The following is a 13,187-nucleotide window of genomic DNA, read 5'->3' as shown; positions in this document are numbered from 1 at the left end:
CTAGATTGATGAGCAGTATTTTCTTTGTCTCTGTGGAATTCAAATCCATCCTTGATACAAGCAGGTCAGGCCCCAAATAAATACATAAAAACAAACCAAAGTTAAAACAACAAACCACAAATCTGCTCTGTTTTATGAACCTTACAAATAGTAATTCCATGTTCAGCTAAATCAGATGGGAGCTATACAGTAAGATTATGCCATGCACTTGATGTCATCCTCCTACATTTTTTTCTTTGATAGCATGTGTCTCAATCCCAACTGGTGAGACAATAGAACTGACGAATGCCACAATGCATTGAAACAGATATGAGGTCACTTTGCACTTAAAAGGATACAGTCCCCTTCCAGCGAGTAGGCCTCTGCAATCTTTAAAAAGAAGATAACTGATTAAACATGAGGTCCAGTTTGCTGAATCGCAAGAATGTTACTCTGTTCCATAAAATAAGTTATGTGGCAGGACTTTCTTGTGAAAAATGCAATGAACCCATGAGGCATCAAGGCGCAGATTGACCTTAAACCATGCTAAATCGCACTGCGTGCTTCAAATGATGCCGTCCAATACTAAGGGTTTTCAAATAAATGTAGTTTTTGCTTGAAAGTTACCAAATCCCTTTGGATCACATGGCAGCATCATACCAGGAAACAGAGACATGCAGGAATCCTGTGAGACATGGAGTCACATGAATCTACTTATGGTCTGGATTAACATGTCTCTGTGGGCTTTTTTTTTTTTTGCTTTTTTTTTGCTTTTAAGGTCATCCACCACCATCAGTAGACTACTCAATTGAAAAAATTAAAAAGTGATATGTTTATTTTCAATGGATATTGTTCACTGACACTGTTATTCAATCATAGTACTTGTAATTTTGGTGCTGCAACTTGTTTTTTTTCTATTGTTCACAAATGATCAGCAAATATCACAAAAGGCACATCATAACTAATGTTTTGGAGCAGAATCATTTAAGCTTTAGTGTCAGACAGTTAGTAATTACACCTACTCTTTTACAGGGTTGAGAAAAGAAAGTCCAGTATTCATTATAGATTCTAAATTTCTATCAATTTTTTTGTAAAACAGAAAACAACAAAGTGGAAAACACCCACATTTTTATAGTTGGGAACAATCAAAGGGAATTTTTGTCAAATTCTTTCTCCTGAAATAAATTAATATAATTTATGATAGTCAAAATATTTCAGACACAAATCACTGCTAATTATAAATGCCTCCGTGCATTCTTTATTGATTCTAAATATCCATCCATCCATCCATCCATTCTAAATATGTATGTTTTTAAATTCTGCCTTGATCATAGATTTTAATAGCCAAAAATCACATCATGGGTTCACATCTAACCTACATGAATACATGAAATCATCATTCATATCAGTATTTAGTATTTCAAGGTTAATATACACTTTTCTTAAGCTGCACTCGTTTTCCTGACTTGTCTAAGTTTCTTATAAAGGCCATTCTGCACCCCAAAATAGCAGCAGATTGCATGTATGACCAAATATGGAGCTTACTTTTAAAAAGAGAATGGTGAACACTGGCCATGTTTCTGCTAAAAGTAAGCCTGGCGTGCACATATCAACAGAAATTCCATGTACTTGGACTGGATTTGTCATGAAAAACTCCGACAGAGCTATTGACTCTCACACAAACATGTCATATATACTTACATTTGTCAAACGAGTTGTAGTTTTTATTGCTCTGCGTTGCCTCGCCTTTCCCTTCTCAATATTTGAAGGAAAACAGCTTCCCCTTTGTTTCATGATTACTGCAGTTGGCAGCAACGCAAAGTAAACTACAAGCTTCTCAATAGCTGAGACAAATTAATCATGTGGCGAGTGTTGGTTGGAAATTTCACTCTAGAAAGTACTGCATACATAACCGCTGGTCTCTTACTGTGATCCTTTTCAACAAGTAAAAGAGCTAGAACTAAAGTATATTTAGCTCATTTGTAATTAGCATGTCTGTTGAAACCCATAATTATGCACACAGGCAAAGGGGGGGGGCATTGGGGTGCCAGTTTAAATCTATGCACCTGCAACGTACCTTCTTCAGTAACTACTGTTGTCCTCTTTACCATTTGATTTGAAAGTTTTTAAATCACAAAACAGCCCATTTATTTTATTTGCATGGCTACGGTGAAAATCTAACAGGGTATTTTAATGCACACCAGCCCAAGGATCTGTTAGATTTTGCCTCTATCAGCACAGAAAACATAGATTTTGTAGAGAGGGCATGCAGAAAGAGGCAACTATTCATAGATGGAAGCTAACAAACAAATACCAAAGCGCACATGTCCACACACAAAGCTTTTCTGTCTGGCTAAATAAAGATGCAATGAATTCCCTCCTGATTTGGAAGAATATGTTCCTCACGCTATGTCTCAAGGGTTTAACCGCACACACACATACACACACACACCTGGTGTAGGGAGTGTGGTAGCAGAGTGTAGTCAGTGTTTTCTCCAAGGGACCGCAGGGAGGCCAGCAGTTCTGGGCTGGGGCCCTGTGCTCCATCTGTGGAGACACTTCCTAGAAACAAAAGAAAAAACAAACATTAAAATTAAATGCATCTAATGCTACAGATGTAAATGCAGGAGTTGTTTTAATTTATTTTGAAATACATGCTTTGTGTTGAAACGAGAAAAGACAGGAAGTAGCGCCGGTTAGCTCGCGTGAGCTTCACAGAGACCGAGGAGCACCTGTAATGGTAATGTTACCTGCTTGTGATGTGTAAAAATGTAGTCATGAAAGTCATGAAAACCACATGAAAGTCATGAAAGAAGTGATGCAAAGGTTGAAGAGTCCTGGTTTTGCCGTGGAGATTGCCTCTGAGGAATGACACTGCCGTTGATTGAGAAGCAGGCTAAAGTGGTTAGTGTTACTTTGGTTATTTGTTGATACCGGCGACGATGCTGGCAATGTTGTTTCTTTAGTGATTACAGAAACTGATGTTGTCTTTGCTTTGTTTTCTTTTAATATTTAGTTCTACGGTGTTGATGCGATTAATAAACATCTGTGAAAGGAACCGGAGTCTCGCGTACGATCAATGGGCGGCATAGTAGAACACTTCTGCATCGGTTAAGACTCCGAGCGGATGAAGACGGACTAGCTGCAGTCCACATGCGGTGAAGGAAAGACCACCACGTGAACTGTTCGTGTGAATCAAAGGGCAAGCGCACAAGGCTACACAAGCAAGCAAGTCGAATCGAGTGTCTTGAAAGTAGCAGAAGTGCTTGTTAACTGCCATTAAGTTTCTATCACACAGACATTTCATTTGTGTTTTTTTTTCTTAAAGATGCAGTGGACATTTTCCTGCAATTGACTTTCTAGTAAGAATCAAAGAAACTAAGTACATAAGTAAATTCATCATTCTCTCAGTTGAATCTAAGCGGTTTAAGTAATATCAAGATATTTTTCATACAAGAGTTCTTCATATTTAGACTGTGCCAAGAGTATTTACACTTTGTTAATTGCTGTTCATTATTCATTTTTTGAAGTGTGTTATTATGATACTGTAGTGTGCATTATGCAAAAAGTTAAGATGTGGTAATCAAAGAGATTCTATTTACATTTGTATTTCATATTTGCACACTTTAGAGAACAGAACACATTTTATTCAGAATTCAACAGGTTTAACACTCTGCACATTTAATATGTCACACACAAAAGAAAATACTGTTCTACCAACTGAAGAGGTCGCTCAAGGAAACCTTCAAGAAGATGGTGACGCAGAGCAGACTACCCTACCACAGCAAGCTGACGCTGATGAGCAAGTTGAAGACACACAATCTCAGGTTGGCGACAATGACACACAACTGCCTCCAGGAATCAGGAAAAGTGGACGCACACAAAAGCTCACTGAAAAAGGAAAGGTTTGATGACAAATTGAAGAATCTAAATGTGAGTTTTGTAAAGATGTACAGAAGATGGAGGTATCACATCAATGGCTTAAAAAGGTCCATTAAGAATAATGATGCTGATGATCTGATTGATGAAATTGCAAATGCAATTAGCACCATCCAAGTTGACATTGACAATACTTACCTTGAAATAAGAGCCATTTCAAATCCTGAGCCTGACATTCGGAGAATGAATGATACATGTCAAGCATTCACTAGGATTGCAAATATAAAGGTTCAACACTTTCGCAGTGGTAATGATTCAGAAGACATATCTTGGCCTGATGCTAAGTCAGTGTTTGACACCACAGTATCTAGCGTCTCCTCAGCTCAAACTGATCAGTCAAAGGCTTCATCAAGAGCATCCAGACACTCTTCCATCCTGTCCCTGAATGCAAAACAAGCGGAAGCTGAAGTTGTAGCTACACAAGAGGTGATAAAGATAACAAATGCACAACATCAACAAAAGGAAGAAATTGAAAGACTTGAGGTGGAAGAACAAATCTTAAAGGCTGAAAGAGAAGCTAAAGAAAGGGAAATGGAAGCAGACACTGCTAGAAAAAGAGCTCAATTCATAGCAGAAAGTGCTGATAGAAAGATGAAGCTAGAAGGGAAAAGAAGAGAAGTAGAACGGCTGGAAGAACTTAAAGGGCATGTTGCAGCACAAGCAAGGCTGCAAGTTTATTCAGAATCTCTCCACCCACCACTTGCACTTAACCCTTTAATTGATCCATTTTTTCCCTCCCATCCAGCACCAGTTTCCCAAGCTCTTCCTGCTCAACAAGACAAGCTCACTCAAGTACATCGCCCAGATGAGGTCACAGCCCCTCAAAACCCCCGTCCATATCCCTCCATGTACACATCACATTTGATTCCACATCCAGCCACAGTTACTGAAGTCCCTGTAAGTCAAGTCATCACCCAAACTGCACTCATGCAACAAGCCCCAGCCACTCGAACCTTTTTGACCTCTCATGAAGCTTCCAATGACCTTGTGAGAACTCTTGCTGAGGCAATCACAGCTAATCGAGTTCCAATTCCAGAACCTGAAGTTTTCAAAGGAGATCCTCTCAAGTACAATGATTGGAAGCTTTCCTTCAATACTCTTATTGATCTCAAAAACCTGCCAACTCAAGAAAAACTGTTCTTTCTACGCAAGTATGTTGGTGTATCAGCCAAGAGAGCTATTGAAGGCCATTTTCTTGTAGGAACAGAAACAGCTTATCATGTCGCCTGGGACATACTTGAAGACAGATTTGGTAATCTATTCATAGTTGCCAAGTCATACCGTGACAAGATACACACATGGCATAAAATTGGCCCCAAAGACAGCGAAAATCTTCGTGAGTTTGTTGATTTCCTGAGTAGTGTGGAATCAGCTATGCCTTACATTCAAGGTCTACAAACTCTCAACGACTGTGTGGAAAACCAAAAGATTATTGTCAAGCTCCCTGATTGGTTGAGCTCACGCTGGAACAGATTTATCAAGCCACGATTTATCAAGACAAACACAAAATGTTCCCTGACTTCAGCCACTTTGTGAGATTTCTTAATGTGGAGGCTCGAATTGCATGCAACCCCATTACATCATTATATGCAGTGAAGCCAACTGACCAAGAAAGATCAAAGCCAACAGAACGAGAACAGTTTAAGTATCAAAGAAATCTAAATGTAAGTGCTAAGACTTTCACCACTAATACAAGTGAGAAGACAAACATTGTGCTGCCCCACTTGGACTTGCACGTTTTCGCCAGAGGGTGGCAGTATTGCGACAAAAACAACGTAAACAAAGGTCAATCTGCAGCCGAAACGTAGCGGTGCGAGTAAAGAGTAAAGAGAACATATGCCTGTGAGTATTGTGAATATGTAGTGGTGTATGTTGCCGTTATTGCTGTTTCTATAAGTTGACAGCTCTTTTATACTTTTGTTGTTATGACGATGCTAATTCGTTAGCCCGTTTATGGGGTTTTACATTATTAGTTAGCATTAAGCTAGCGGACTTTATTTGTTATTATAATGGAAGTGAAATGCTGTTCAAGCTGTTGAATATACATAGAGATGCATAACAATATGTACACAAAAATGTGATACTATAATACTTTTCTTTTGTTGTATGTATTTCAGTTTTACAGTAACCTTCAATTGGAGGTAATAAACCTTTGAAGAAAACAACTTTGCCTCTCATTGGAGAACTGTTCACTATCTGCCAAACTAACACAATCAACCTACGTTCAGGGAGGGCAGAATAGTAAAAAGGCATCTTCTCATCACACTCGGCTGAAATCGGATTGCTACACAGCAAGTGTTTAAAGCATCAAAGAAGACATCTCAATCATGGCAACTCCTGCAGATGATAACAAAGAGTATACAATGGAGACAAGGTCAAAAGTATCCAGTTCTCTGCACTCCAGTCAAGTCACCTCATCATCTGTCGCTGTTGCCAGGGCACGAGCAAAGGCTGAGGCTGCACGAGTGAAACTTTCCTTTGCACACAAGGAAGCAAACATCTTGAAGAAACAAGCTGAACAGCTCAAAAAGAAAGCTGAGTTAGATGCAGATCTGCATGTGCTCAAATCAGAGAAAGAAGCGGCGGCAGCACAAGCTGAGGCTCAAGCTTGGGAAGACTCCGCACAGGAAGCCGGAGACCCACCACAGCCACAACTTGTCGAGATGCCACAGATTGATCCAGCCCAACGCACTCAAGAGTATGTGCAGCAACACGCAGAATTGAATTCTGGTCTGCAAGCTCATCATGACGACCATCCAGATCCTCCATCTGCATCAGCACCACAGCCAGCCATAGACAACACTAAAGCAACTACAGACTACAAAGACCCGAGCGGTTACCAGGGCAGTGAGCACAGCAAGGAAGAGTTTAAACCTTTGCCATTCCTATCATCTGACCCAAGACGGAAGGTTGGAGTGAGCATGTCACAACACCAGTATGCTGTAAGTCCCAAGCGAGAGTTTGACAGTAGGAATTATGGTCCTTATGTAAAAAAGTCTATCAATGACAGCCAGCTTTACCATCCTGGGCACAACGTATCTACACCAAGACCTCATAATGTCCATCCTACAGACACCTCAGACCTGGCAAAATATTTGATGAGAAGAGAGATGGTCAGTTCTGGGTTGCTGAAATTTGATGATCAACCCGAAAATTACTGGGCATGGAAAACCTCTTTTCAGTCTGCAGTCTGGGATCTGCATCTGTTACCACAAGAAGAGTTGGACCTGCTTGCAAAATGGCTTGGACCACAATCTGCTGCTCAAGCAAGAAGAATCAGAGCAGCGTACGTCCACAACCCTGGGGAGGGTCTCAACATGGTGTGGCAGCGACTGGAGGAATGTTTCGGTGCACCAGAAATCATAGAGCATGCACTGTTAAAGAGAGTTGAAGACTTTCCTAAGTTGACAAACAAAGACAACCAACGTCTGAGAGACCTAGGAGATCTTCTTCTGGAGCTACAAGCAGCAAAACAGAACGGCTATCTGCCCGGCCTGTCTCATCTAGATACAGCACACGGGGTCAACCCTATTCTGTCAAAACTCACCTACAACCTGCAGGAGAAGTGGGTTACTGTGGCTTCAAGATACAAGAGAGACCATGGTGTGCCCTATCCTCCATTCACATACTTCGTCAGCTTCATCAGGGAAGAAGCCAAGATTCGCAATGACCCTAGCTTTGCCTGTGTTACAACCTTCAGCCTGAGAACAGAAAAACCAGCAGCTCCAAAGCAGAAATGTCAGTTGCCAATCTCTGTCAGGAAAACGGATGTGTCATCACCAGGGGGAGCTAGTCAAGATACTCCCACTGACAAGAGCATCATGGACCCTGATAAACAGTGTCCACTACATTGTAAACCGCATCCACTGAGAAAGTGTCGTCTGTTCAGAAGTAAGAGTCTGGAAGAAAGAAGATCTCTCCTGAAAGACAAACATATCTGTTTTAGATGCTGTTCTTCTATTAACCACATGGCTAGAGACTGCAATGTGCCAATAAAGTGCAGAGAATGTGAAAGTGAAACACATACCACAGCACTTCATCCTGAACCTCTCATTTTGAAGTGGAAAGGTTCTGCTGCTTCAGAAGATCATGGCGGGGAGCAAAGGGAACTAGCAGCCATGGATGTGACATCAAAGTGTACTGAAATATGTGGAAATTTAACTGGCTCCAGATCATGTTCTAAAATATGTCTGGTGAGAGTGTATCCTGATGGACAGTCAGAAAGGGCAGTCAAAATGTACGCTGTGCTTGATGAACAAAGCAACCGCTCACTTGCAAAGACAGACTTTTTCAACCTTTTCAGTATTGATGGACACTTAGAACCATATACCTTGAAGACATGTTCAGGAGTCATGGATGTGACAGGGAGACGAGCAAACAACTTCATCATCGAGTCCTTGGATGGCATGACACGGCTCTCCCTTCCCACTCTCATCGAATGTGACATGATACCTGATGATAGAGCCGAAATCCCAGCTCCTGAAGTTGCTGTCCACTATTCCCATCTCAAGCCAGTAGCAGGCAAAATCCCGGAAATCGATCCACAAGCAGAAATACTCATCCTCCTTGGCAGAGACATTCTCAGTGTACACAAGGTCAGGGAGCAGCACAATGGACTTCACAATGAACCATACGCTCAACGTCTGGACCTGGGGTGGGTCATTGTTGGTGAGGTGTGTCTGGGAGCCGCACATAAGACATTTCAAACCACTGTCTACAAGACCAACATTCTACACAATGGACGAGCTTCACTTTTGGGTCCATGCACCAACACCATTCAGGTTAAAGAGAGGCTCAGCTGTCACACTCCAAGCCTGAATCTTCAGGGCTCTGTGTCTAATCTAGTCAGAGAGACTGATGATCTTGGGTGCCAAGTATTTCAGAAAACAGAACACGACGACAACCTTGACCTGTCAATTGAAGATAGGATTTTTCTGAAAACGCTGGATCAACAAACTTACAAGGATGAAGCAAACACGTGGGTTGCCCCCTTACCTTTTCGATCACCACGGAACCGTCTTCCAAACAACCGACCTCAAGCTGAGAAGCGTCTGTCATCTGTGAGGCGCAATCTAGATAAGAAACCTCAGATGAAAAAAGATTTCATCAGCTTCATGCAAAAGATATTTGATGCCAATCAAGCAGAGCCAGCTCCACAGCTAACAGAAGGCCAGGAATGTTGGTACCTACCCTTATTCGGCGTTTACCATCCACGTAAGCCAGAACAGATAAGAGTAGTGTTCGATTCCAGTGCTAAACATGAAGGACTTTCTCTTAATGATGTGCTCCTTTGTGGTCCTGATCTGAACAACACCCTTCTCGGGGTCCTGATCCGTTTTCGCAAAGAACCAGTTGCAGTTACTGCTGATGTGCAGCAGATGTTTTATTGCTTCACAGTATGCGAGGAACATAGAGATTTTTTAAGGTTCTTGTGGTATGAAGACAATGATCTGCAGAAACCAGTGAAAGAGTTTCGCATGACGGTTCATGTATTTGGCAACAGTCCGTCGCCAGCGGTTGCTATTTACTGCCTACGACGAGCTGCTTCAGAGTCAACGGAGTCCACTCCTGAGGCAAGAGAGTTTGTCATGCGCAACTTTTACGTGGATGATGCACTTGCATCGTTTCCCACTGAAACAGATGCTATTAAGGTCTTGCAGTCATCTCAAGAAATGCTAGCTGAGTCAAACATCAGACTACACAAGATAGCATCCAACAGCAGCAGTGTCATGCAAGCATTCCCCACAGAAGACTGGGCCAAAGGTGTTAAAGACTTCGATTTTGGAGGAGAATCACCGTCCCTACAAAGAAGCCTAGGTCTCAGCTGGAACCTAGTGACAGACAGCTTCACCTTCTGTGTTTCTTCAGAAGAGAAACCTTTGACAAAAAGGGGCATTCTCTCCACAGTGAACAGTCTATTTGATCCCTTAGGGTTTGTGGCACCAGTTACTGTGGGGGGAAGGAACATAATGAGAGAGCTTTCTGTTGAACAATATGACTGGGATGCTCCACTTCCAACAGCAAAACAAGAACAATGGAAACTCTGGAGGAACTCCATGAAAGAGCTGGAGCAGCTTGATATCCCAAGACCTTATGTTCCTGTTTCATTAGCTACACAGACTCAGTACAGAGAACTTTGTGTGTTTTCAGATGCCTCTGACATTGCTATAGCAGCTGTAGCTTACTTGAGAACTGTCTCCATGACAGGAGAGTGTCACGTGGGCTTCGTCATGGGAAAGTCCAAACTGACACCGCGTCCTGCACATACAGTTCCTCGTCTCGAACTCTGTGCTGCCGTTTTGGCAGTGGAGATGGTAGACTTCATCAAGGGTGAAATGGACATTGATATTCACTCAGTGAAGTTCTACACAGATAGTAAAATTGTGCTAGGTTACATTAACAACACGTCACGCCGATTCTATGTCTATGTCTCCAACAGAATCACACGAATCAGGAAGTCTTCTCATCCACATCAGTGGCATTACATCAACACTGAACAAAACCCTGCTGACCACGGGACTCGGCCACTAGCTGCTACAGACCTCAAGGGCACCAACTGGTTTTCTGGGCCATCGTTTCTGTCAAAGCCACAGCAAGAGAACACTGCTCTTAACGACAACTTTGAGCTGATACATCCAGACCAAGATCAAGAAATCCGTCCTGAGGTTACAGCCATCAGTACAAAGGTGACATTAGTGCCAAATGTGCTTGGGGCACAGAGGTTCGAAAGGTTCTCCTCGTGGAAGTCACTGGTACGGGCTATTTCCAGATTGATCAAAAGAGTCAGGAGCAAGGTAAAGGTTCCTGATAGTGATGGCAGTAGAGAAGAGGAGAGTGTACAAGCAACAGTTGTGATCATCAGGTCAACACAGCAAGAGGTCTTCTTTAAGGAGATAGAACATCTTATCAAAGGTGATCCAATCCCAAGACAAAGCCCTCTTGTGAGGCTGTCTCCATTTCTGGACCAAGAAGGACTACTGAGAGTTGGGGGTCGCACATCCTCAGCAGACATGTGCTTTGATGATAAACATCCTTTGATCATTCCAAAGACTCACACAGCCACACTGTTGGTGAGACATTATCATGATCAAGTTGCACATCAGGGACGCCATTTTACAGAAGGCGCCTTGAGGTCAGCCGGACTATGGCTAATTGGGGGAAAGAGACTTGTTTCTACTGTTATACACAAATGTGTCACTTGCAAAAGACTCAGAGGTAAACTAGAGGAACAGAAAATGTCGGAGTTGCCAGCAAACAGACTGTCAGTGTCACCACCTTTCACACATGTTGGAGTGGACGTCTTTGGCCCATGGACAGTGACCTCTCGAAGAACAAGAGGAGGCCACGCAGAGAGCAAGCGGTGGGCAGTCATATTTACCTGTTTGAGCACCAGGGCGGTGCATATTGAAGTCCTGGAAAACATGACTACAGCAAGCTTTATCAACGGTCTCAGACGGTTCACAGCAATCAGAGGACCCATTAAAACACTCCGATCAGATCGGGGAACGAATTTTATTGGGGCATGTAAGGAACTCAACCTTGACACAGAAGATCCTGATCTGAAGACACACCTCCATGATAGCAAATGTACCTGGATCTTTAATCCTCCTCACTCCTCTCATATGGGTGGAGTGTGGGAGAGAATGATAGGGATCGCTCGACGCATTCTGGATGCTCTTCTCCTTAAAACCAACACATCCCACTTGACACATGAGGTGCTCACTACTTTGATGGCAGAAGTCACCGCCATCATGAACTCAAGACCACTGGTTCCAGTATCTTCTGACTCTGAAGCTCCAGCAGTTCTTACTCCATCTATGTTGCTGACACAAAAAGCAGAAACTCTGTCTGCACCCGAAGGTGATTTTGATGTAAATGACCTCTCTATTAAGCACTGGAGAAAGGTTCAAGGCCTTGCCGACGCCTTTTGGAAGAGGTGGAGACAAGAATACTTGGTAACGCTTCAACCAAGGAAAAAGTGGCATACTGACAGATGCAACCTGCAAGTAGGCGATGTTGTCCTACTGAAAGATTCCCAAGCCAGAAGAACTGAGTGGCCCACTGGACTAATTGTCAAGACTGTACCCAGCCAAGATGGTAGAGTACGCAAGGTGGAAGTGAGGGTAGTTAAGCAAGGTGTTCCTAAGGTGTATTTGCGACCTATCTCAGAGATTATATTACTTTTTCCTAAAGGTAATGTGTAGTGGTATAAAGCATTATACCAGGCGGGGAGTGTGCTGCCCCACTTGGACTTGCACGTTTTCGCCAGAGGGTGGCAGTATTGCGACAAAAACAACGTAAACAAAGGTCAATCTGCAGCCGAAACGTAGCGGTGCGAGTAAAGAGTAAAGAGAACATATGCCTGTGAGTATTGTGAATATGTAGTGGTGTATGTTGCCGTTATTGCTGTTTCTATAAGTTGACAGCTCTTTTATACTTTTGTTGTTATGACGATGCTAATTCGTTAGCCCGTTTATGGGGTTTTACATTATTAGTTAGCATTAAGCTAGCGGACTTTATTTGTTATTATAATGGAAGTGAAATGCTGTTCAAGCTGTTGAATATACATAGAGATGCATAACAATATGTACACAAAAATGTGATACTATAATACTTTTCTTTTGTTGTATGTATTTCAGTTTTACAGTAACCTTCAATTGGAGGTAATAAACCTTTGAAGAAAACAACTTTGCCTCTCATTGGAGAACTGTTCACTATCTGCCAAACTAACACAATCAACCTACGTTCAGGGAGGGCAGAATAAACATCACATGCATTTTTTGCAAGAAGAAAGGCCACACTCTCCATAAGTGTCGCATGATTATGGAAAAATCAGTTGAAGAAAGGGTTAAGTTTGTACAACTGGAGAAGTTATGTTTTGGCTGCCTCAAGATCGGCCACAGCTCCAAATCTTGCACATCCAGGAGTGTGTGTGACTTATGTGGAAAACGTCATCCCACTTGCCTACATCAAGATCGTGGGAAAAAGGATCAAGAACAAGGGGTAAGAAACAGACAAGAAAGGTCAAATGAAAACAAGGGAAACAAGAACCAACAGTCTGAACCCATAGAAACACAGCAAGCTACCTCTAACCGAGTTGTTCAAGAGAAAGGCAGCACTCATACTTCATCTATTGTTCCAGTCTATGTCTCCACGACAGCTGAACCAGACAAGGAAGTTCTGGTGTATGCTTTACTTGATAGTCAGAGCTTCATCCTGCAAGATGCAGCTGAAACATTGCATGTCAAGAAAGAACCAGTAAAACTTAA

General features: G+C 42.3%; 2 protein-coding genes across 2 annotated transcripts in view; one reads left to right on the top strand and one right to left on the bottom strand.

Moving 5' to 3' along the window:
• Window positions 1-13,187, bottom strand: part of cnstb (consortin, connexin sorting protein b) — a 40,173-nt gene that overhangs the window by 12,853 nt on the left and 14,133 nt on the right. Inside the window, exons 3-4 of the mRNA XM_075458752.1 lie at window positions 2,432-2,541; window positions 339-369 (exon numbers count right to left, since the gene is read on the bottom strand). Of these exons, the coding sequence (XP_075314867.1) occupies window positions 339-369; window positions 2,432-2,541 (141 nt within the window). The remainder of the gene's footprint in view (window positions 1-338; window positions 370-2,431; window positions 2,542-13,187) is intronic.
• Window positions 6,246-12,667, top strand: LOC142375626 (uncharacterized). Its single transcript, XM_075459772.1, has one exon. It carries the CDS (start codon window positions 6,246-6,248, stop codon window positions 12,120-12,122), a length of 5,877 nt encoding a protein of 1,958 aa, XP_075315887.1. The 3' UTR covers window positions 12,123-12,667.

Source organism: Odontesthes bonariensis, chromosome 24 (genome assembly GCF_027942865.1).
Source record: "Odontesthes bonariensis isolate fOdoBon6 chromosome 24, fOdoBon6.hap1, whole genome shotgun sequence".
In the NCBI taxonomy this organism is placed as follows: domain Eukaryota; kingdom Metazoa; phylum Chordata; class Actinopteri; order Atheriniformes; family Atherinopsidae; genus Odontesthes; species Odontesthes bonariensis.
Note: the sequence above shows the minus strand (reverse complement) of the source record. Positions and strands in the feature narration are given on the sequence as shown.

Excerpts from the sequence above, each read along its gene's own strand:
- LOC142375626 (XM_075459772.1), top strand. The coding sequence starts at position 6,246 with ATGGCAACTCCTGCAGATGATAACAAAGAGTATACAATGGAGACAAGG.